Genomic DNA, 24,666 nt, shown 5'->3' with positions numbered 1-24,666 from the left:
AGGATAGGGCCTGGATCTCTCCCACTCGTCTTCCTCTTCCACTTATGACCGTAGCATTTGAGAGTCGAGGACGCCCTGGCCTTTGCAAGAACCTCTCTGCAATCGGCCGGTATATCGTAGCCTCCAAACTCTAGCGCTGCAGGAGCCAAGCCTGCAGGTTCAGTGACGCCGGGTCGTGGTGGAAGATGGCGCCTCCTTCTCTGGAGAGAAGGTCCGCATCTGCCGACAGCTTGATGGGAGGGGACGTTGACAAGTCCAGAAGGTCCGGGAACCAGATCTGCCTCGGCCACGCCGGTGCGACGAGGATCATCCTGCACCGGGACCTCTTGAGCTGGCCGATGAGTCGAAGCAGCAACAGCAACGGAGGGAACGCATACAGGTATAGGCCGTCCCAGGGGAACGAGAACGCATCGCCCATGCTTCTCGTGGGAGGATGAGGAGGGAACTGTAGGCCTTACGGGGGCGAGCGGAGGAGAGGGTTGGGTCCTCCGTCGTTTGTTCCGAGGACTTCCCGACGGGCCAGGTTGCGGGTCCTCCGGCCTGGGCCGCGGGAATCTCGTCCTTATCTCAGAGCATAAGGACTGGATGGCAGACAAAATGGCCGCCGAGCCATCCTGAGGCCTAGGATCTGGCTGCGCCGGAAGGGAAGGCCGCTCTTCCTCACCATCGTCGTCTTCCTCGGTTAACTCCCGAGGATCTTCCTGACGGGATCGAACCTTCTCGAAAGCCGCCCGTTGGACTTCGAGGTTCCTCACGGCCTCTGTCAGTTCCTCCTCCGAGGCTGACTCCGAGTTCGAGGAGGGCACCGTGCCCCCCCTCGCTTCTTCCATCATGGTGGCCACGACGGGCTGAAAAGAGGATTCCCTCCTTGGCGGCAGGGAAACTCTAGTCCCGGAGGCAGTCTCCGCTGGCGGTGTCTCTGCCGGCTTGGCAAGAGTCGCCGCGATAGCCTCGATAGAGGCCTTCGCCTGCTGGGTAGGGGCCTTCACCACCTTAGGTGCGTCCCGGGCCTTCTCCTTCGGGGGAGGGGTGACGCCTCGCTCCCCCTCTTCCGAGATCGGACGGGGCTTCTCCCGAAGCTTACCCGGGGTCTCGGACTTTCTCTTCCCCGATCCGGAGCGTTGGCTCGTGTTGACGGTGCCGGGGAAGGTGCGCCCTGCCTGGCGACCGAAGAGCCCGACCTTTCGGCGCTCCCGGAGCCAGCGGACTCGTGGCGCTTGGCCTGGTGTTGGGCCCCCGTCGCCGGGGCGCCCGCACAGGATTTAGAAGCCCGCTCGGACCCTTTCTTCTTCTCACCCGTCGAGCCCTTCTCCAACCAGCTTGCGAGACGGGATCGACTGTCCCTCATGGTCCGCTCCGACAAGTTCTTGCAGAACTGGCAGTCCTTCTCTACATGAGTCTTGTCCCCATGAAGACAGTAGAGGCATTGCGAATGTTGGTCTTCCTTAAACACATTCTGCAGCGCGCATCGAGGGCAGCTGCGAAACAGCTTGGGTCCGGGCGACGAACTCGCATCCTGGGCCATCTCGAAGTAGGCCGCGAATCTTCTGGAATCCTCCAAGAAGTTGATTCGATGAAATCTTCACCCTTGAGGGGCGTAGGAAAATCCCGCAACGGGTAGCCGTTAACGGGAGTAGAAACGGTGGAGCTTGAGGCTCGATTAAGCGAAAAAATGAGAAAATTCACCTGAAAAAGCGCGAAACACGCAGTAAAAGCTCGAGAGCTAAGCACGAGGACTCCCAACACTTGAACGTGCTGTAAAAATCTGAAGATAGCTGCCAGAGGCGGGGCTTAGGTAGAGGGCAGTCATTGGCTGTGGTCAGTATGACGCAGAGATCAGTGATTGGTTACTACTAGGAAAGACAGATCAGAAACGAAACTGATACTGATTTTTTCTTTACTGAGGATTCCCAGCCTGACGACGGGGAATATTCATGAGCATGTGAATCCATGCCAGACCCCATGCTGGAGAAACTCCTTTTTCTGATTGACAAGAGAAGTTCTGGCAGGGACTTCTTCCTCCCCTGGGTTAGGGGGATCAACTAACCCCAAGACAAACTCCACTGGACCATCTCGCTCGAATGGCTGTACTTCTTTGCTGAGCTTAAGTCCCCTCACCGGAGTGCTGGACTCAAGGCGTGAAGGATGCCCAACCAGTATCCAAGATCCCCGGTGGTGGTGTTTACCGAGTGCTGAAACCGTGAAGTGCTGATGATCCGAAAAGAGCCCGTAGCTGCTGCAGACCTACGAATCGCTACCGCAGGAGTCCTGCAGACGTCCTCCCTCTTGTCCCCACGACTGAGGCCCAGGAATCCAGGATCTGCATCGCTGCAACCAGACAGAAGCCAGCTGGACCACTCTTCTAACCAAACATACTGTTCTGACTTGGGATACTTAGCGCAGCGTCTGTTGCTTTGCTCTTCTCAGTTGAAACTTGCAGTAGCTAGAGTTGATTTCAGCTGTACCCTTCACAAGTGTAACAGCTGGTGACCCTACAGCGATTTTTCTTCAAACAAACTAAGTTTGTGCATAATGTTGCTATCTAAGAAGTGCCTCAGCGCCATAGACTGCTCCAATTGACTTTGGCAGTACTGGCTCCCTGCAGACTCTTCTAGTCCATTCGACTTTGATATTTACTGCCCCTCAGAGGTGATAACTTGGCTTTTAATGATTATTGCTGGGAAAGGTTTTTGTCTAGACTTCATTGGAAGATGTAAGTGCTCACATGCTCCGAGAACCTGTTAAACCATTTTCCTTCCCTTAACCTTTCCTTCTGCAAATCTCAGAATCTGCGAAGTGTACTAGTGATACATAAATGCCATTAATGTCCTAGTTAGTGAAGTCACCTCAGGGTGTAGCAAGTGTGTAAAAAGCATCTCTTACAGAGTATCTACTAGCTTTGTGTTCATTCTGGAAAAGTATTTTAAAGTATATTTGATTGTCACATATATTGCCCTTTTTAAAGAATGCTTATTTAAAAACTGCTGCTAAATAAATAACTAATTTTAACTAAAACCTTGCGTGCAAGTGTTACTTGGTTACGTTTATTCGTGAATTTCATTGCTACAGCTCACATTTAACCCTCTTGAAATAAGCCTGGCTGCTCAGTCACACTACCAACTTGTATATTACAGGCCTATACCAAAAGGTGGGTTACCTATTACAAAGAGGACAAGTGTTGTGTAGTCTTCCAAAGGGTTACTACATCAATTCTTGCCTTCAAACCTCAATCAGAGCAAATTTACAAGGCGGTTTACTTTTAGGAATTGGTATTTTCCCTTGTAGAGCGGTTTCCGAGTTCCAGAAACTTTGTTGATAGGAGACGATGACAACCATCACGCTGAGGTGTTGGAGACAAGGCATGGGTTTCATCACCAAAATCCCAGGGTAGGTTGCTGCAGAGTGGGACACAATCCCACAGAAGAATGTCACTCACAGGGGACGGTAAGTAGGATGGCTCAGGAAAGAGCCTACGTCAGTCCAAACACACAAAGAAAGATTAAAAAACAGCACATACAGGTCTAGGATTTGTGAAGCGCATTGGTAGACCCATGGCCCTCATATAAGCAATTTGACTACCAAAACAGTAAAAAGGCTACAGGAGGTTGTAATCCAAATAAAACATGCAGCTGCCACCAACCTACTGCCCAACACAATTTTGTGGTGAGTAAATCCACTCAGGGTCAGAATAGGGTGCTCACAGTGTGCTCCTTCCCTGGCAGCCTTGAGGGCAATACACCATAAATGAGTTGCATGTGCAGGACAACTTCATTAGATGTCCCTCTAACAGCAAAGGGAAGGTTAAATTAAAGGAGTTCTAATCAAGTTGGCAAAAGGAGACCCGCTGGTTAGATAGCACATCGATCTGAGCACTCGTTCTGATATCTGTGCGAAACCTGCTGATGCAGGTTCGAATCCTGGCAGGGCCAACTCAGCCTTTCATCCTTCCAAGGTCGATACATTGAGTACCATGCAGTGGGATAATGATATCAACTGTTATCTCAGAGCTTAGACAACTGCAGGGTTTGTAGTGCTATAAAAAACGATGTTTTCATTTTTTTGTAAAAGCCCGCTTTGACACAAAACACACTGCTGGGATCACAGAGTGTAGTTGGGGAGATGTCCTAAAGAACATTTCAAGTGTTGCTACACAGCACAGGTGAAAATTCAACTCGGTTGGTGCATTCATTCACAAAAGAAAGGAACCTTTTCTTCGATTAGTCAAGAATTCACAGTCTTCCCCTATATAAAAAGACTGGAGAGACAGGGAAAGTCCAAACCAATAGCCAGTCTGCACTCAAGCCTGAGAAGTGGTCAACAGTTTCTTCAGCAACTATTCTCCAAATTTTCTAACGCTGGCAGTTGCGAGCCCAACAAAAAATATATACTTTTATAGTAAAGAACTAAACCTATTGGCAAGACTTTGGCGTACCCAAATCTCTCTATATTCTGTCATTACCCACTAGACAGACCTCTGAACTGGCAACTGCTTTGCCAATGAACTTCGCAACATAAAATATCCTATTTCTGCGTCACCTGAACAGTCTGGTGCACACATTATCTCGTTTGGTGCTGCGTGAACGGTCTTTAACATCCATCCTCCAATGACCTCAACGTGTATGCTTGCTCTACACTGTCAACAAAGAAAACTTTCTTGGGGTAACTTGGTAAAGGCAACGGTCGCCAATGTTGGGGAGATTGTCTCTTTTTCAGAGGGTTGAGCCTGGTTTGATACAGACTTAAGGACATACCCATGCTTCTGGTGATGTGAGAATATTTTTAGAAGCTAGAAGGTGACTCGTAGGTCTGAAATTCTTCATACAAGACTGAATATTGGCTGGGTAAGAATTAAGAATGTGAAATGCCAGAGATCCTCATACTACTATACTTGTGTGAATAATTGCCAGACCAACTGAGTTACCTTGCATGTAAACAGGATTAATCTGTGAGAAAGGGGCTACTCGCCAAGAAAAATCATATCAATCTGCTGTGGAAAGAACTGGGAGGAGGATTACGAATCAAAATAAATTGGTGTTGGATACGAATCAAAATAAATTGGTGTTGAAACCAAGGAGAAGAAAAATATAGGGAAGGGCAAGGAAATATGTTAAATCACGTGTGAGGAGGGGCAAGTACAAAAACAGGAACAACATAGGAGACGAGATGCAGTAATAGAAGAGAAGTGGTATTGAGGGTAAACTGAGGGGGAAATTTACATAAGAGAAGGACAAGAAAAAGAAGGAACATACCCCGGGTTGAAGAGATTGGGAGAAAGGAAAAACAAAATATGAAGCATTAGATAGAATACGAGAAAAGGAACAAATAAAGTTTAGAAATCTATTGTACTTTTCCAACTTGCATCTGTAACACTAGATTATTTTCCTCCACTTGTTGGCTCTACTAAGTAACTTAACTCCACCACCAGCCTCTGCCAGGCTTTCTCACCACTGCCAGAGCCTCACGCCTTCTCCGGCCCTCAACTCCACCAGTCCCAGACAGCTATGGCAGCCTACTCATGCTTGCAGACACCTTCTCGTACCTCTGCCAGACTCTCATGCACCTCAGTCAGTCCTCACATGCCTACAGAAATTCTTCTGATATTTCAACTCTTGAGATTTTGCTTTTTTGAACAAGATTTTTGTGGTCTTTAAATAACAATCATACACATGATCAGTTCCTCTTCTGATGCAGCTAGGTATATGTTCGTGAGTCACCAGTGTAGTAAGTTGGGTCACATCATACGTACCTCATACCTTGCATCTCGCGCTCATGCTTCTGCATCAGTTCTTGTGAGCTTTCAAAGTTGAGGTGGAGAAACTGCAAGTCACGCTGCTGTTTCAAGTAAATCTATACAAATTGAATAGTGAGAGATTGGTATACGTGTGTGTACCTTTATACATCTCTATATCTGCTGACATCTATATTTATTGACTATTTATAATGCACCAGTAGCGATGCATAGAATTCTTTGTGGAAACTCCAGAGGAAGCAGAAAGACAGTAAGGAGGGGATGTAAATAATAAGGTCCTTCACAGTTCTTGTATCAGTCAGGACAGTATAAATGCAGGGGAAAGCAGGGTAGAGAAGAGTTTTAACCCAAAATAAGTCCAGGGGTCGAGGTAAGGGGGATAAGAGAAATCGCATTAAGAGGTCAAGTTGTAGACAAATGCAAGAAATCTGGACACAAATTAAAGCAAAAAACAGGCAACCAGCTCCAGCAGTAGCTGAACAGTATCCCACATAGCCTGTCAGGGTTAATTGCATGCAGCTCTTCAGTGTTCAGAAAGGGCCCGGGTCTCCATCTTCTCATGGCAAAAAGAGGATGAAATGACAACTACCAAGAGGCGTTTGGGTAGGGAAACCTCCTCCAGGGTCAGGCAGGGAACTCTCCTTTTAATGGACAAGGTAAGCCTGTACGAGCTCTCTGACTTTCAGGTGACTGTCCTCAGTTTGCTCCAGAGGGAGAGACCACGAGAGCTGAGTGACTTTAGACCAAATTCTTTTTCCTGAAGGTGTTAAGGCGGGGACATTTCTTGATGTATGTTCTAAGGTATGAAGGACCCCCACCAAGGGCTGTTCTATGAATGACACACAAACCTTTGAAGTTAGTCCTCTCCTTAAGAGGGAGCTAGTAAAGGGGGAGGGTGGAGTTCAGGGAGGAGTTGCATGTGAACAAGGTATTTAGAGAGGTGGAAGTACTGAGTATTGCAATAATCCAGTCAAGCATGCACTGGTGCTCCGGTTACATCCACGTTTGGTAGTAAGTTAAGGTAAGGTGAGCCACACCCCGGGGTCCAGGGAATCTGGAAAGGAACAGATTTTATGTCGTGCTGTTCATGCAACACCCTGTTCCTGGTCTCAACTTCCTGTGAGACTTGATGCCGAGTGACTTGCATCCCGGGGGATCTGCTACCTACAATAGGAGCCTGACATATGCTGCATGAACAGCACAACACAAAATCTGTTCCTTTACAGATTACCTGGACCCCGGGGTGTGGCCCTTAACAACAGAAGGTTCACTGCTGAGGTTTCCAGTCCTTGGCAACTGAAGTGGGGTAATGTATATCTCACCCTAACGTTCTGGACACTGAACTACCGTGTGTACCGGACATCCCTGAAGACTGTCCTGATGAAAGTGGTCAGATTCACACCTGTACCACTGAAACCGGTAGACAGTAGCCGTTACTGAGTGGAGGCCTTACTAACCTTACCGCTACTCAGAACAACCTTTTAACCTTCCCATGCTCTGCCCTAGCTCTAATTAACAAGGACAGCAAGCGTGGATGTCATAAATCACCAAGGTATCTTTTGAAAAGGATACGGTAACCAAAAAGGATACAATTTGTAGGGCTCTTCCGGACCCTTATTCACACGACTTGATAGTAGTGAAGTCAAATTAGACCTTCCAAATGATACCACTCTCTGACAGATGAAACAGGCAGAGAGAGAGGGATCACTGGAAAGGGCGTGGGAGCTTTATAGGAAGTCAGCCTAGGATAAAGTATCATAAGAAATTGTCCCAAATCAACTGACTATAGAACAGCAATATCACTAGTTAACAACACTGACCTGTGGGCTTAGAACTGAAGTCTTCACCAAGTCTCTGAAGAAATCCAGGAGTTGAAACAACAAAAAGGAAGGGAAGGTTAGTAAGGGAGACTTATCCCGAATGGCACGAGGCTCACGCTAGATACCGGGTTGGTGCACCACAGGATAGCGTCCAAAGTACTGTGCACAATCACCTTCAAAAGAAATACTTCCTTTCCCACGTAGAAACAGAAATAAGATGAACTGAGTCCACCTGTTATCTCCTCACAGGTGCCAGGGATTCACTCCAGAGCAAAGAATAGTATGCGTGTGGAATTACACGTTCAACAGAGTTCAAAAGCCTGCGTGCAGAATTTACACGTGACAGTTCATGCAGCCAGGGACAGCCGCTCTTGCAAGCGTGAGGATTCACATGCAACACCAGGACACGCAACTAGGACCACAGCGTGTAAAGAGTAGAGTAGCTCGCGTGATAAGCAAACAAAAGTGCATGCAGTCAGAGCAGCCGTCCCGGAAGAGTTCCAAAATCCACATGTGTATTACCCGCGAACAAAGTACACGCAGCCCAGAACAGCCGCGCTTAGAAACAGCGTCCGCGTGGGAATTCCACGCGACCAACTTCACGTAGTCAGTAAAGCAGCATGCGAAGAAATCAGGAACCCGCGTGTCAGAATACACGCGATTTAAGAGCATGCAGACAGTGCGGCCAACCTGTGACTTCCAGACAGCAGCTCCAGGAATTCGCGTGTGGAAGGAAACATGCCGAAGAAGCCAAGGAAGTAACTGAAGAAAATGCGAGGACGCAGATCAAGGGTTTCAGCTTCCAAACGCCATAATGGTTCAATCAGAAGCAGCGAGCGACGTATTTACGCTGCTTATGAATGTACTGCCAAAACACACGTGGCTAACCGAAATCACGTGAATTTAACAACGTGAATAATGCAGACGTCGTTTTCCCAGCAGTGCATCAAACAATCTCCATTTAGAATAGAACAGTCTAGCAGTTCTATGAGCATAACGCGTTCTGCGTGAAGATGTTGTTCCAGGCCCAGGGGTACTATGTCCAGCATGCATGACAGTGGATGTATGTTTTGTGTCTTCGTCTTTTCCCAAACAGGGTTCGTATTCCATCGTGTAGCGTTCCCTGGCTGGGTAACTAGACACATGTGTGTTCTTAACCAAAGCCACCCGAGGTTAACTCAGCGAGTACATTGGGATATTAAATAATTATGTACCCACAAATAGAAAGCTGAAGTGATGCCATAGGTGTTGCCTTTTTTAACAATACCTTCCTTCATGTATATATTTATGGATATGAGTGGCAATGGACGAATTGGGTTGAAACAATCGATAAGATTGGAAAAGGTTATTCAAAAACAATTTCTCTTTACCGTCTTTTTTAGATAATTAGATAAGCGGCCCACCAGCGCTCCCTAGGTTTAGATGGGTACCAGGCAGACTAGTTAGAAAATCGTACTATCCTCCAAAATGGCCATGCCACAAGGTTCTTTGTCCTGTCCTTTGACCATCTTGCCCCTTCGCCTTCACCAGGTCGAGCCAACCCGGGTCAGTCCTTATTTGTGCATGCATTTTCCCGCGAAACGCCAAGCTTTCGCGGGCTTCTGCATGCCTTGTGTGTGTGTGCCTCCAGTATGTGGGCTGGGGTATCTGTCCACAAAACACATCCTGGGTACCAGAGAGTCTGGGGTGCTGCGAATGCCTGGGACCACCGTGGTCTGTGATTGGTCCACGTATGGTATGCCTGTATGTGAGCAGATCTCCCATTGGGTCCTCTTCGTTTTGGTGTGAAGGAGATACTGGATAAGAGAAGCCCCCAAACACCCATACCATGTCGATCTCTGGAGTTCTCACTGAAGGAAGGATAGGATCCAAGTATCCTGGAGCTAAGAAGCAGAGTCGAGGAACCGCTGGTGACCCGCTGGAAGGTTTGGTACCCTGAGCCCGATGTCGTCCTGTGGGACCCCTCTGCAACTTGTCGTCCTAGAAGGTCTGCGAAGACGCTTCTACCCATTGGAATAGTGGGATCAACTATTCTCGGCACCTTCACCAAAACCTGCAAGAGAGCCTTCTCAGAAGTGTCCCTGGGCCAACCAGTGGGCTGACCAGCTTACGCAGGACCTTTGCTCTGTCTCCGCTGCCGTTTCGAGGAGGCCCTCGAAACTTGATATACTGCTAGCTCTGTGTTCACGGCACCCTTACACCGAATTTTGAACACTTGGCGTTCCCAGGTCTGAAGTGAGACGAGTGCGCCAGAACCAGAGCATATGCGGTTACCGTGTCACCCACCCGTGGGGACGACCTTTGCAGGTGCGCTACATTTGTGCCCCTCTTGACTCTGAAGCCTGCTGAAGTGAAACTGGCCTGATCCATCCACCAGGAGCAGAGAAATTGCCACTGTCCCATTTGGGAACCATCGCTGTATCTTCGTCGCTAAAAGCCATAGAGCCGCCAAATTGCCGCACTTGAACCTGCAACCGAAGTGGACTCGACTGCTGAAGTTTGGTCCGGATTGTGCCGGGGGTCGGTGAGTAATCGCAACCCTGGCTGGTAGTCCCTAGAACCTCCATCCAATGTTACATACAAGTGGCTCCTTGGGGCCCCTCTCTGTTCCACTGTTAGTGCGAACTAGCTAACTATTCCCAACTCTTGGAATCGACTCTGCCCTCAAGTGGAGACTCTCCTCCAATAGTGGGAACCTTTTCTTCATCGCCTCACCCACTTACCCGAGCTGCTAGAGACCCCTGAAGAGACCCCATTTTACCCATTGGAACAACCGCGTGCGCTTGCATTGCCTGTACTTTTGAGCACTAGGCTCCCCTCTTCTTAGGGATCAGACTGCCTCTTAGTTAGGAGTGTGTTGGATGTAGAAGGGGCTAAAGACTATTTGCACTGCTGGTTTCCTTCCCCTTTTAGGTTGTGGATCCTTTTCGTGCATTAAGCCTTCAGACCCCATTGGTCTTGTATATATGTTTTTAGATAGGATTGTGTTGGCTTCATAAGTATTACTGAGATTTGATTTGTGGGTTTGAAACTCAAAGGTCTTGAAATAAATGTATATGTATTTTTTATACATCTACACCTGACTGGGAGTTATTTGTAAGTGTCCTTTACTCTGTGTGCTCATTGAGGTCTTTCAGTCATCCTCACCCCTGCTGAGACCTAGTCTTGACCACCGTCAAGCTACCTTAATTAGTCTGGCTTGTCCAGAAGGTTACCCAGTTCCAAGAAACTAGGCTGGCCTCCTGAACCTCTGCCTACCAGGTCAGAGTTCAGAAATCTATCTTAACACTCACTCTCCGAAAGAAAGCAAAAACAACCTTGTTCAACAAATACTTTTAACTGCATATTCTGGATTGTCATATGGAGCCAATTGTCCATCTACCTATTCTGTACCATTATCTTAACGCTGCAATACCTCAGCTGCAATAGAGTGCCTCCACATTCAGAGTCTTACGCATTGCATCGGACCCCCGTCTACCCTTGATGAAACCTACCTGATCCGGGTGGAGCAAGCTCGGCAATAGGCCCTCCATCCTTGTGGCCAGCACCCTTGTGTAGATTTTCTCATCTACATTTAAAAGCAATATCGGGCGATAGGATTGGCAGTGTTCCGAGTCACTCCTTTCGGAATAACCGAGATTAGCGCCTTGCTAAAGAATGGGGGCGCTGCTCCTGTCTCCAATATATTATTATACAGCTGTTTTAATAGGGAACATCTGGTAATGCTCCAACCCTTCTACCTTCTCCTCTAACTTGTCATCTCTGCCCCCTGGTGTTTGGAGCGAGGCCTGAATGTCTCCTCTTATTGATTTGATCTCCCCCAGAAGGGCGTCAAAATCCACTTTAGTAACCATTCCTCCATCCTGTGGTCCCACTGGGGGCCGGGGCGGAGGGGCATCTTCTCCATTTCGGCTGGACCAGCCTGTGTCACTCTTCTGAAAGTGTCCAACTTCCTAGCAGTTCCCTCCGGCAGCAGGCGCATCTCGGGGCAAGCCCCTCAGGCGTGGTTACTGCAATGGGGCCTCCAACAGTCTGCTGCCAAATCACCTGTGGTGGGGGATCCAAGGCAAAGTCTAAAGCAAGGGGGCTTCAGTGTATGCTGCTTCCCTAGAATCCTTTACTTTACTGCTCCTTCAATCTGGCCCTCTGTGGGTCTCAGGTTCTCTCCCCTTCTTGCAGGGGCACTCCACACCCTTGTGCGGGTATCAGTGTTGGGTGGGTAGTCCTCTCGTTCCATTAGACCACTTCGCCAAAGAGATGCACCATGTCCCCATCTTGCACATGGTATAGCTGTGGGCATCTGTCCTCTCGGTGGCATTTTAGCACCCCACTTCTTCCGCCCCCGTACTTCAGTTGAAGGCCTCACAGAGCGGACTCATTCTCCAGAGTCAGCAGGTGGTGGGGGAATGAAGAGGGGGGGGTGAGAGGGAGTGTGGAGCAAGGGGGGGGGGGAGGGGTAAGACACGCATTCCTCCCAACTCTTGTGGATTTCTGTTTCAGGGCCTTAAATGCACCCCACAGAACCCCTGCCCTCCCACCCCCGCTCTTCCATGACTTTTTGTTGGGGAAGAGTATGGCAGAGTGGGGTTTCCTTCGGCAAAATTTTCCATCCTCAGGGAGTGGGAACTCCAGTATTCCCTTCCATCTCTGGGTTGGGGGGTATGCCTGGCACCCCCTTTCCTTCCTTCCCATCCAGGTCCCTGGGGTCCTCGCCAGCTGGAATTTAAGGATGTTAGTTCTCCAATTGAAGATTTTTTAAGTTTTAGTACTTTTTATAGACATTTTTCCTGGAAGATTTACAAGGAATTTATAACAACAATATCTACATTTATTTCTTTATTCTCAAAACATCACTTTACTTTTCTTTTTCATTTATATTTAATCACACCAAGAAAATTAACTGTCAAAACATCACTTTACTTTTCTTTTTCATTTATATTTAATCACACCAAGAAAATTAACTGTGTCTATATATCTATATCTATCTATCTAATTACTTCCATCTGATCTTTCTCCTTTCTTTTTGTCATTCTTCAGATGGCTCCTCTGCTCGACTCATCTGGCTAATATCAGTCGCAAAGCGTGTCTGGGATGACAGCTTTTCAACTGATTGATGTGGACCCATTTTTCTTCTGCCTATTCTCCTTTGGGGATGCCGCTCTTCTAGGAGACAGGTGAGATTTTGCCTACAATTTTAAAGGGGCCATGCCAGGAAGCGAGGAATTTCCGCTCCTTGGTCTGGTTCCTTTGAAAATTGCACAAGTAGACCCAGTCTCCAACTTGATATTGGTTTTTAGTTGGCTATAAATCGTAGTGGGTTTTCATTCCCTGTGCCAATTTTTCCAGGTTCCGCTGAGCATACGCAAAAGCATGTGTTTGCTCAGATTTTCAATATATTCATGTGCCGCGGACACTTTAATTAGTGTGTGCTCTTGTGTTCTGTAGATCAGATGCTGGGGAAGCACCATTTTTCGTCCAGTCATTAGCTCGAATGGAAACATTTTGGTCAGAGAAGATGGTGTGGATGTGATGGTCTTCAGGAGAAGCAGTAGTCTGATGACCCAACCAGGCCCAGAGTCTGCCACAAACGTCTTAAGAATGCTCACAATGGTTTTATTGTACCTCTCGACTTCCCCACTAGGCGGTGGGCAATATGGAGTTCTCTTTACCCCCGGCATGTCCCATATCTTTGTCATCACCTCGCTGGTAAAGTGACTTCCTTGGTCCGACTCAATCCTTTGGGGAAGGCCGAAACGCAAGAAGATGTGGTTGATCATCAGGGAAGCTGTTTCTGCCTTGCAATTTGGGGCCGGGAGACATTGCACCCATTTGGTAAACAAGCATGTTGCTGTGAACATGTACTTTCCTCTAGAGAAGTGAATCACGGGAACAATGAAATCTACTTGTAAGTCTGACCAAGGCAGTGTCATCCCCTTTTTCTGCAGGGGAGCTTGGTGTGTGAGTGAACTTGGCTGAAATTGCACACAGACAAGACACCCCTTCAAATATTGGGAGAGCTCCTGACCCATGTGTGGCCAGTATGCAATGTCTCGCAAGATTTTAGTATGAACCCCTGATGACCGGCTGTGGCCACGTCATGGCCATGACTTAGCAGCATGCTCCAGCATGAGGTAGATACCATCTACTGGTCCCATATAGAGATGGATCTCTGTAGCAACAAACCGTCTTGGATTTGAAACATTTCGGGAAACTTCATCAACACCCAGAGATCCGCTTTCCTGATGTAATCGGTGTCGGTCAGAGGAAAATTCACTGGGTCTTCAATGTGTTGATAAAATTGGCCAATAATCGGATCCCCTATTTGTGCCGTGATCAAATCAGCATCTGGGGTTTCCTTACTCCACTGGACAGTTGAGAGTTCATTTTGGGTAAGTGTTTGAGACCTGGTGACAGCAGCGACCTGGATTTCCCGCCAACATCTCAAGGAGATTCTCCTGGATGGCTCCGATTTTGGCCAACTGGACGGCCAGGTCATTTCCGGTTTTGTCTGGTCCATCTATTCTGTAATGACCCTTGATATTTTTTCAGTAGATGGTCATGCCATGAGAGGTGACCAGAACATCAATGGATTGCATTAGTTTGACATGCTTGAGTTGTTTATTGTTTGCACACAGCATGCCTCTGGTTTTCTAATGTATCAGGTGCTCCACAAACCCGTTCCGGACATAATCTGAATCAGTGATTATGACAAGTTTGCGGAGTCGGTGTTGCACGGCAGTGAGGATGGCCTGATGAACCGCCATCAAATCCGCCACCTGATTACTTCGGGGATCGATCCTGTACCCAGCACAGGGTTCCGGGGCATCATCCACCCAGGCATTCACAATGCCGGCCACCAGTTCCTTTTTCCCCATTGTCATCAACATGGTAGAAGCACACGTCCACAAACTGTGGCCATCACCCGACACGTGTCTTCTTCATAGATTTTGTTAGGGGGGGGGTGATTCAGGTATGCAACAGTTTTCTTGGGCACTATCATGCAAGTTGGCCAAACCTTGCGGGAGGGGACTCTTCTGGTTTTGGCCCTATCTGACCTCCACAGGAAAGCCTTGCATGGACAGAACCCAGGAAGTAATTCTGGAATTACTCTCATTCCCTGACTGGATTCTGTCACTTTGGAGGTATTGCAAAGGCTGGTGAGGAGTCTCGACGATGTGCTACACGTGGATAAACGAGCAGTAATTTTTCAATGCCCACACCATTGCCAGGAGTGCCTTCTCACAATCGTTGAATTTTTCCTCCACAGAGGACAAAGTCTAACTCGCATAGGAGATGACTTTATTGACCTTGTCATGCTTTTGGTATAATACTGCTGTTAAGCACGTATTCGAGAACCCCGTCTCCAAGAAGAAATCCTTGTTTTTGACAGCGTAAGCTAGACAAGGCGCTTGTGAGAGGCTTCTCTTCAACTGTTTCACTGCCTCGGCTTGCTCTGAGCCCCCTTCCCACTTGACCCTGGCCTTTAACAAATGGACCAGGGGTCTTGTGACCTCTGCGTAATCCTCAATGAGCTTTCTACTGTAATTAGTCAGTCCAAGAAGGCTCCTTAGTTCACACAGAGTTGTGGGGTCTTTCAGTTTTAGTAGTTCTTCCACCTTTTTCGCCTGGGGACAGAGACCCTCAGGGGTGATTTCATGCCCTAAGAAGTTCACGCGGGTGCTACACCAATGTGCCTTCTGGAAGGACCGTTTCCCTCCGGCTTTCTTCAACTGGGTCAGAACATGCAGATTTCCGCTGTGTGTTCCTCCACAGTTGAGCTTTTAATTAGGACAACATCCACACAGTCTAGGTTACCCCCTTCACCCAAGTCGGGCATGGCGTTGTGTAGAAAGATGTTAAATTAATTGACAGAGTTTATATATCCAAAGGGAGTTCGGGTGCATGTGTACTGCCGTCCCCCGAAGGTCAAGTCCAGCTTGTAATGGTCTTCCCTACTTACAGGTACTGTCCAGTATCCATTGGTCAGGTCTATGGCCATGTACACCTTTGACCCCTGGATCTGGGCCAGTCCCTGGTCAATGTAGAGGCCAATGGGACATGTGGACCCGTTTGTTCAGCTCCCGAAGGTCTGCGCATAGTCTCCATTGGCCATTAGGTTTTAGTATCCCCATTACCGGATTGTTAAAGGAACTGTGGACAAATTATCCCACATGACTCTAGGTTCTTTACAATTTCCGTGAGGGACTCCATAGACACGAAAGGGCAACCGATATTGCTTACAATACATATTGAATAATATTGATTACAAGAGTCATACCAGGGTCCATGGGTATGGATGTAGAATGTATCTCGGTGCATACAAGTCCACAGCAAAGATTTCTTGAAAATCTAAAAACACCTGCTTCAGCTTCTGCTTTTGCTCCTTGGTCTCTCAGGCATCAGCGAGGTTGACCCGTTCCTCAACCATCAGTCTGAAGCCTGGAAAGAACTCGGGTTTTGCAATCTCAGCGGTATCCTCGAGCTGCGTGGAGAGATCTCTGGTTATGGTGTTGGCCTGGACAGGAGGTTTCAGGTAGGAGAGGCAGTCACTGTGGACCTGGAATATCACCTCATCCATCCTCATGTCACAGGTCACCTCTCCCCCCCGTAAGGGCAGGAAGAGTACACCAAGAAGCTCCCCCCCCCCTTGCTGGGTGAACATCCTTTCTGGCGGTACATCATTGTCACAGTCATAGCAGTCATTGGGGATCTGTCCTATGTTTTCATTCCCTTAGTCAATGGAGAAATATTGGTCATCAACCGCCATTCCAATAAAGATGTCTGCACCCAGAATGATACTCCTAGGGTCGCTGTTATCCACCAATATTGGAATGGTGTTGCGCTCCAAGTCAACTAATGGTGTTGGGTTCAACCCCAACCCCTGTTGTTGGAGATGATGGTTTAAATATACATAAGCATCCAGATTTTGGAGCTTCGGTCCTCTCTTAATTTTTAGGGAGATTGGGAATGGTCAGGTCTGTCCTGGGATGGTGACCTCTGCAATTTTAATTTCAACTGCATACAGTAGCAATTGAGCTGACCGAAATGCTTTTTCCCATGGGGTTACCCCCCAGACGGGACCAGACTTTACAATTAATGAGGGTGAAATTAATTGAGAATCGATTGAGAATGTCACTGCTAAGTAGAAGGCAGAAGGGACATCTCATACAACCCAACAATTATGCTCTATGCTTTTATAACTAATTGAAATTGGGGAGCATGCCCCTGCTAAGCAGGAGATGTTTGGAATTGGGAGTTTCCAGGCCGATTTCCCACTTATCAATCAATTTAAATGTGGGAATGGTCTGATCTTTTGGGAGTTTCCTGAATAACGCTTAGCTGATTAAGCTTTTCCATTATACAGGCCCCCTTCCCCTTATTTACCTGAACAGCTGAATATCGACCAAGCTTTGTGCTGGTTTCTCATCACTTTTTATCATGGGATTTGGGTTTTCAAATTGTGGATCAGTATAACATTTCAGAGTATTTCCTTCCAGTGTGGCATGCCACTTGAAACTGGAAGGAAGGTTGATTTTCAGGAATGGAGAAGGGTTCCCATCACCAGTTTGTTGTCCTACAGCAATTACAGTGATGCACCAAAATGCTACGGCAATTACTCTCTGAACAAGAGTACCATCAGCAACCCCATACACGTGTTTCAGCCTTGTTGGGCATCATCAGTGAGGTGCTGGACTGCTCTTGTGGGGGGTACATAGCATTTTGGTGCTGGACTGCCCTTGTGGGTGGACAGAGACTGATATGCAAATGGATATTTCCCATCTGTGAAGGTACAGTGAGCAAAAAGCAATGGCTGTGAACTCTCAATGTGGTTAATAACCACTGAACAGGTTATCATGCCTTGTTCTTTCGAGAAAGGGGCGCCTGCTACCTTTTTTGTAGTGTTTAATGATATTTGGCACAGACAAACCAGACATGCTTCCGAACTTCAGTGGCCAATCAATGGTAGTTTTGAAATCCCTCGTATTGAGTATTTAGAGTCAATTTTGTTAAAGAAAAAGGGTAGACCTGCAGCATTCGATGTTTTGCAGAATTGGAAAAAAGAAGCGTTGCAGCAACTTAAGAGTAGAGAAAAACATGCACGGCATCATAAAACGAACGCCGAAAAAGCATTGTTATATGACCAAGATAAACAGTCTGAGTCAGCTAGGAATATGGATAGGGCTTTCTCACTTGGCATTCAGAAAATCTATCCTTCCAAAGACCTCCATGTTTCCGATTAATTTATTGACAAATTGTTAAATGAGCGAAGGCCTGGTGCCTCTGTGCCACCTCTGTATGTTTCTCTACCTGCTGCTTTGCCTCTTCCTGCTCTTCCTGTTGTTGTTCCTGTTGTTCCTGCTCCCCCTAATGTTCCTCTTCCTCCAGTTGTTGTTCCTCCACCTGTTCCTCCACCTCTTCCTATTGCACCAGTAATAGTACCTCCATTGAATTTGCCTGTTCCCCCTCTTCCGAGTATTCCTGCACCGCTTGTAGTCGATCAGGGTGCAGGGTCAAGGGTTGTTACTCGCAATACTGTACCTCCAGAGAAGAAACGAGATTTGATTGCATGGGCTAAGCATTGTATAGAGAGGGATGATTGAGCTAATGTTCTTGCCACACTTTCTAATATGGATAATTTTCCTGAGAAAAATGTTTTCATTGAAGGTTTAGGGATTCATTTATGTGTAATGTGGGGCAAATTAAATAAGGCAGATCTCCCACAAGGGTTGAGGGATCTGAACACTAACGTTTTCAAGAGACACTGTGGAGAAGGTACATGAGCATGTCGAGAGGATATTTGAGTATAGAAAGGAGTTGGAAAGGTTACAGAATGAGGATGACAATGAGGATAGTATGTATGTACAGAAACGGTTCCTTCCTTGTCGTAAATCGATATCTGAGGAAGCACGAATTTGTACGAAAGATGCGATTAGATGGATTTCAGACATATCGATAACTCCAGTTGAGGGATACAACACATATATAAATGCAGAGGAAAGTGATACAGGTAATGATAGAGTACCTGCAGGATGAATGTGTAAAGAGAAAGATTAGTTGTCCCACAGAGTTATTGAGTATTTATAAAAGAGAGCTTTTTCACTTGACACTTCTTCGGCTGCTTTAGCGCTCGACTTGGCTCTGTTGCTTAGTAAGCGTTCGGAGTTGCCCACTTCTCAGTTGCCAATGAGAGTGGTTCCTCCAACATTTGTCCCAAAGGTTGAGATTGCGGCCGATGCTGCAGCGGGTACGGTTGCTGTGAACATTCCTGCACATTATGCATCACAGTTTGTACACGTCCCGTTCTCAAGACAGGAAGTGAATACTATTATTCAATCTATTCCTGACATTAGGAAAAATCTGACGGGATTCTATAAAGAGATGGAGTCTGTCTTGCAATCCTCGGTATTCACTTTGGGTGATATTGATCTGTTATTTCCTGTACTCCTGCCCGTATATTTGTGGAAACAGGTTAGGACTATAGACGACGTACCAGGGTTGGGAGATACATGGGCTAACATAATTAGACTTGGTGGAGAAAGGCCAGCTGGTGAGAGACCGCCCCAGGTGATACTAACCTTGCCTGATAGAATCGTTGCAAAATTGAAAATCATAATTCCTGAAAAGAGGATCATCTGGGACAAGCTTACGGCCTGTGTCCAAGGGAAGTCCGAGGGTGCTACCGAGTTCTTTAATCGGTTCGAACAGGTATTCTCGGATTTCAGCGGACAGATTTAGGCACAGAGTCTGGGAAAATATTTGTGGACAAATTTGTGCGTGGATTGCTGCCTGACATTCAGTCACAAATTATGTCTTCTGAGAGCGCTTGGCAGGCGAAGTCCCAATCAGAAGTACTGCACATGGCTCAGTACTACGAGAATCGTGTCAATAATGAAAAGGAAAGAGTAGAGAAGAGAAAAGGTGATTTGAAGACTAAAGTATTATTACAACAAATTGTTAGAGGCCCGAGAGGGGGTAGTTCGCAGATTAGAGGTCAGTATGTTCCACAAGGGAATGTGCCCTTGGGTCCTGTGAACATTAACCAGTGTGCCTATTGTCGACAAGAGGGTCATTGGCGTGCACAATGCCCCGTCCTTCGACAAAGATCGAATAACACATTCGGAAATATGGGTAGACAATCCAGAGGTCGCCCGGCTGTAGGGGGCCCTGGTAGAGGTCAGTTTGCACAGGGTCCTCAGCAGCCTTTTTCGCAGGATAATCAGACTCAGAGTGTGGATACTAGAAACATATTTGATCATCCTTCTGCTGCATATCTATCTGAAGAACTTCCTTTTGATGACATTCTGTTTTGTTAGGATTGCCCGAAGCAGGGTTTGGAACCTGCGCCCATTCTCGTTAATCAGAAAGGTCCCTACGTTGAAATGGTAGTGGGAAATAGGAAACCTCTATTCTTGATAGATACTGGGGCACAGAAGTGTTCTATTGATCATTCTCGGGTTCCAAACATTCCACTGTCAGGGCAAACCAATGTTTCCGTAGGGTTTTCTGGCACACCAGTTGTTTGCCCAGTTTCTTCGCCGGTACCCATTTCTTTGGGTCCCTTCACGGACCATTGTCCAGTCCTTTTGACTTCGGTTTGTGGAGAGAATTTGCTGGGGTTGAATCTGTTGAAAGAATTGAATGTGGTAATTCATTGTTCCTCTGATGGAGTGCGTTTGACGATTTCACCACAGCAACTTTGTCTCTCAATTCTTAACTAGACCTTTGCCACCAGAATTCAGTGATGTACCAGAGTGTTTATGGGCAATTGACGATAATGACGTCAGTGTTTTACGGATCAAGCCTGTTAAAATAGTCTTGAAACATGGAATAAAGCTGCCACGCATTCCACAATATAAGATTTCAGTTGAGGGCGAGCAAGCTTTGAAGTGCATCGTTTCTGATTTTGTGCACCGCGGGGTGATTGAGGAAATTGCAGGTAGTTTGTGCAATAGTCCAATTTTACCCGTGTACAAAAAAGGCGATAATGCAATTCCATTCCGTTTCATAATTCATTTGCGTGCTATTAATAAGGTTGTCGCTCCGCAATTTCCAATTGTGCCTGATGTGACGACAATATTAACTATGATTCCAGCTACAGCTACTTACTTTAGTGTTGTGGATCTGAAGAATGCTTTCTTTAGTATTCCTATACACAATGACAGTAGATACTTGTTCGCGTTCACTTTAGGGGGACGCTCGTTCACCTTTACCCGTGCACCGCAAGGTTACACGGAAAGTCCTAGCATTTATAGTAGGGCTTTGAAAGAACAGCTTGATACTCTTGAATTGCCCTCTACTTGTACACTGCTTTAATATGTTGACCACCTGCTTTTAGCTGCTGACTCAGAGCGCTTGTAAGGAGGACACTGTGTTGTTGCTTATTCACCTGGCTAAACATGGTCACAAAGCTTTGCTTAAAAAGTTTTAATACTGTTGTTAGGAGGTCGCCTATTTAGGCTATCTCCTGTCAAAGGAGGGAAGAAGATTGACACCTGAAAGGATAAAACTAATTTCTGGCATGTCTGTCCCAAATACACAGAAGGAAGTTAGAGCCTTGATAGGTATGGCTTCTTACTGTAGATTGTGGATCCCAAACTTCTCACTAGTGATTAAACCGATGTTGGCTTTGACGAAGAAGGGCATTTCTCCGCCATTGCCGTGGAACGCGGAACACCAGCAATCATTTGATCTGCTCAAGACTGCATTGTGCTCGGCACCAGTTTTGTGCAAACCAAACTATGAAAAGGCCTTTGTATTGTTTGTGCATGAATGTGATGGATGTGATTTGGCTGTATTAACGCAGGAACATGGAGGGAAGAATAGGCTGTGCGGTTACTTATCTTCCGCCCTTGATCCTGTAGCATGCGCTTTGCCAAGATGTTTGCGAGCTGTCGCTGCTGCGTCTGTAACGCAGAGTGAGGGAATGGCCCTAGGCCATGATCTAACCCTGATGGTGCCTCACTCTGTAGATGTTCTACTGAACAGAACCCAAACGCAACACCTCACTTCCGCACGGTTGACGATATGAATTGATCTTGTTTGCTCCTCACATACAAATTAAGAGGTATTGTGTTCTTAATCCGGCTGAACTCTTACCTTTCCCGCAAGGTAGTGCTTGCAGTGACGAAGAGTCACATGACTGTCTGTATACTACCGAACAAGAGACAAAGGGTAGAATTGATCTGAAAGACACTCCTTTGAACAATCCACAAGGGGAGCTGTTCTGTGACAGCTCCCGCTTCAAACTCCTGGATGGTACATCCACAGCTGCTTATGCAATCACTACATTGAGCACGGTCGTGGAAACCAAGAGAATCACGCATAACTCCGCACAGGCCGCAGAGATTATAGCATTGACCCGAGCTTGTGAACTTTCCCAAGGGCTTACAGTAAACATATATACTGATAGTCAGTATGCCTTTGTGGTGGTTTACAACTTTGGGTGACTTTGGTTAGAAAGAGGGTTCTTAACTTCACATGGTACAAAGATTCAGCATGGTTCCCTAATAGTACAATTGCTCTCAGCGCTTGCGCTCCCTACTCAGTTAACTGTCATGAAATGTGCAGCACATCAAAAGATTATAGATGATATAGGAAAAGGGAAGGCTTTCGCTGATGAGATAGCTAAATAGACTGCCACCAATCTCTTTAGGGAGATGTATGTTTCAAGGGAGATTGTAAATGCCTATGCAATGGACAAGGGTGTTGGGTCTGTAAGGGATATCCAAGCCGATGCCACGGTAGAAGAATCCAAGAGGTGGGCTGAGGGCTTGGGGGAACTCGATGATGATGGGTGTTCGGTTGACATAGCTGAAGGGAAACGGCTACTTCCTGGTGCATACGTGATGATGATGGTCGTCATGGCCCATGGCCCTACACATATATGTGCCCAGAAGGTTACAAAAATGTTGGAGAAAGTTTGGGCGAACAACAACATTTCTAAAATAGCTCAGCACTAAGTTCAAAACTGCATGATCTGTTTACAGCACAATGTGGGAAAGGGAACATCAACTCCAAGGGGAAGTTTTGGTCCACCTTCTGTCCCCTTTGAGGTCATACACTTTGCTTTTATTGAAATGGAACGTTGTAATAATTTGAAATATGTGTTAGTTGTCATCTGTGCTTTCAGCAAATGGGTCGAGGCTTTCCCTGTTAAGGACGCTACAGCCAGGACTACTGCAAAAACTATGTTAAAGGAATATTTTCCTAGGTTCGGGCTACCAAGAGTCATCTGGTCGGACAATGGTCCACAATTTGTCACTGCTGCAATTCTGCAGATATGTGCGGCATTACAAATCGACAAACTGTTCCATTCGGCCAGACACGCTCAGAGTGCCAGATTAGTAGAAAGACACAACGGCATCATCAAGAACAAGCTTGCTAAAACGTTTGCCGGCATCAAACTCAAATGGCCGGACGCCTTACCGATCGTGTTGCTAGTCATGCGTACAACCCCTCAAACTAAGACTGGGCTCTCTCCATTTGAGGTGGTAATGGGGAGACCTGCCAATATCTGGAACCTTCCGAAATGTCGATCTTTAAAGAATGTTGAAAATGTTCTTCTTTCAGATTACTGTAGCCAGTTGACTAAAAACCTGCATTTGATTTATTACCAGGTGCAGAGGCTTTACTTGTGCGATACGAGGGCCCGGGCCACAGTATTCGACCCTGAGATTGGGTGCTCACCAAGGCATTTGAGTGTTCTTCTTGCCTTGCATCTCATTGGCGGGGCCCATTCCAGGTCCTGCTCGTCACACAGACGCGGTGCGTGTCGCAGGCCAAAAAACTGGATCCACGCGACGCATCTCAAGAGACTTCCTCACCCAGTGCCACACGATACAGAAGAAACAGAACCCCTCGCTAACGCTGCAACCAACGATCCCGAAGCAGTAAATAGCGTCGAGAGTGCATCGGAGAATCTCTCCGAGCCCATGAGGCCTGGGGAACCCGCCATTTTGTCTCCACACTCTACAAAAGTTTTGTTTACGGAAACTGTCGTTCCGGATCTTGAATCTTCACTTACTCTTGATACGCTGCTTCCAACGGGAAGTGACGACACATTGTTCTCGGATCAATCAGTACCGGGGACAACAAAGTACAATTTGCGTCCAAGAAAATAGACTTACGGAACGGTTCGGCTGTGCATTCGAAGAAAGGAAATTCATCAAGGGCTTGCTTTTTGCCCAAGTAATTGTTTGAGAAAAGGGGATTCTGTTGACTAGGGTTGTGGAAGGACTAAGAAGTCGCGTGGCCGGGAGGTCGCCAGCAAATAACATTGGGGTTTTTCGTTTGAAGACTGCAATGCCCGCAACCGCTACCGCTCGTACAGGACTGATAAATGATCGCGTGACCAGCAGTGAGAATGGACTAACTGTTTGGGCCCCCGAAAACGTACTGCTGTCTTTTTATAATGTCGATTGGTTTTATAATTGTAACTGTGCTAAATCTCTGGTACCTGGAAGGAGTGCATCCATTCGAAACCTTGTTACCGACTGAAAATGTACCCACTCTCCCTACTCCTTTTGTGCATTTGCATACTTTGTCTCCTAGAGACTCCCAACATAGACAAAGATATTACAACAATACCTTGTTACTTATCATGAATGCTACACATGCCATTTTTAATAGGTCCAACTGTTGGGTCGGCTCGCATTTACCGCAACATGGGGAGAAGGGGCTAGGTTGGTATATTCATCCTTTACCTTTAACAACTGCACGTTATGCTTCTCTTAGAGCACTGTTCTTTGGCCATTGGAACGATAGCATCTGGGGAACTTTGATGGTACTAATTTGAATAGTTTCGAGAAACGTGTTCCGAATCCCCTCGGATGCTCGCGTTTCGCAAATAGGAGCAAGCTTAACGTTGCTTCTATTAGGCCCTCTGATAGACTGTCTCGTCCCTTTCAATCTTTGATTTCATTCAAGATGGCTCTGATGGGCAATAAGGATGCCATGCCTCCTTCCTACACTGTTAACCATAGCCCCGATTCAGTTTCTTTCTGCATACAGAGGAATGGTACTCAGTCAATGGGCGATTTTAAAGGTTGCACCAACAGACAGACCTTCGTATGTAGGCGAACCCGTCTACTTTGTTTG

The 24,666-nt window shown here is 46.8% G+C and overlaps 1 protein-coding gene across 3 annotated transcripts in view; it reads right to left on the bottom strand.

Annotated features, from left to right (window-relative positions):
- CCDC62 (coiled-coil domain containing 62) overlaps positions 1–24,666 on the bottom strand; it is a 498,667-nt gene that overhangs the window by 290,334 nt on the left and 183,667 nt on the right. For all 3 annotated transcript variants that reach the window (XM_069619632.1, XM_069619633.1, XM_069619634.1), the window contains one exon: positions 5,747–5,847. In XM_069619632.1, the coding sequence (XP_069475733.1) occupies positions 5,747–5,847 (101 nt within the window). The remainder of the gene's footprint in view (positions 1–5,746; positions 5,848–24,666) is intronic.

The sequence above is a fragment of the Ambystoma mexicanum genome, chromosome 10, assembly GCF_040938575.1.
Source record: "Ambystoma mexicanum isolate Mex_15411 chromosome 10, UKY_AmexF1_1, whole genome shotgun sequence".
Lineage (NCBI taxonomy): Eukaryota > Metazoa > Chordata > Amphibia > Caudata > Ambystomatidae > Ambystoma > Ambystoma mexicanum.
Note: the sequence above shows the minus strand (reverse complement) of the source record. Positions and strands in the feature narration are given on the sequence as shown.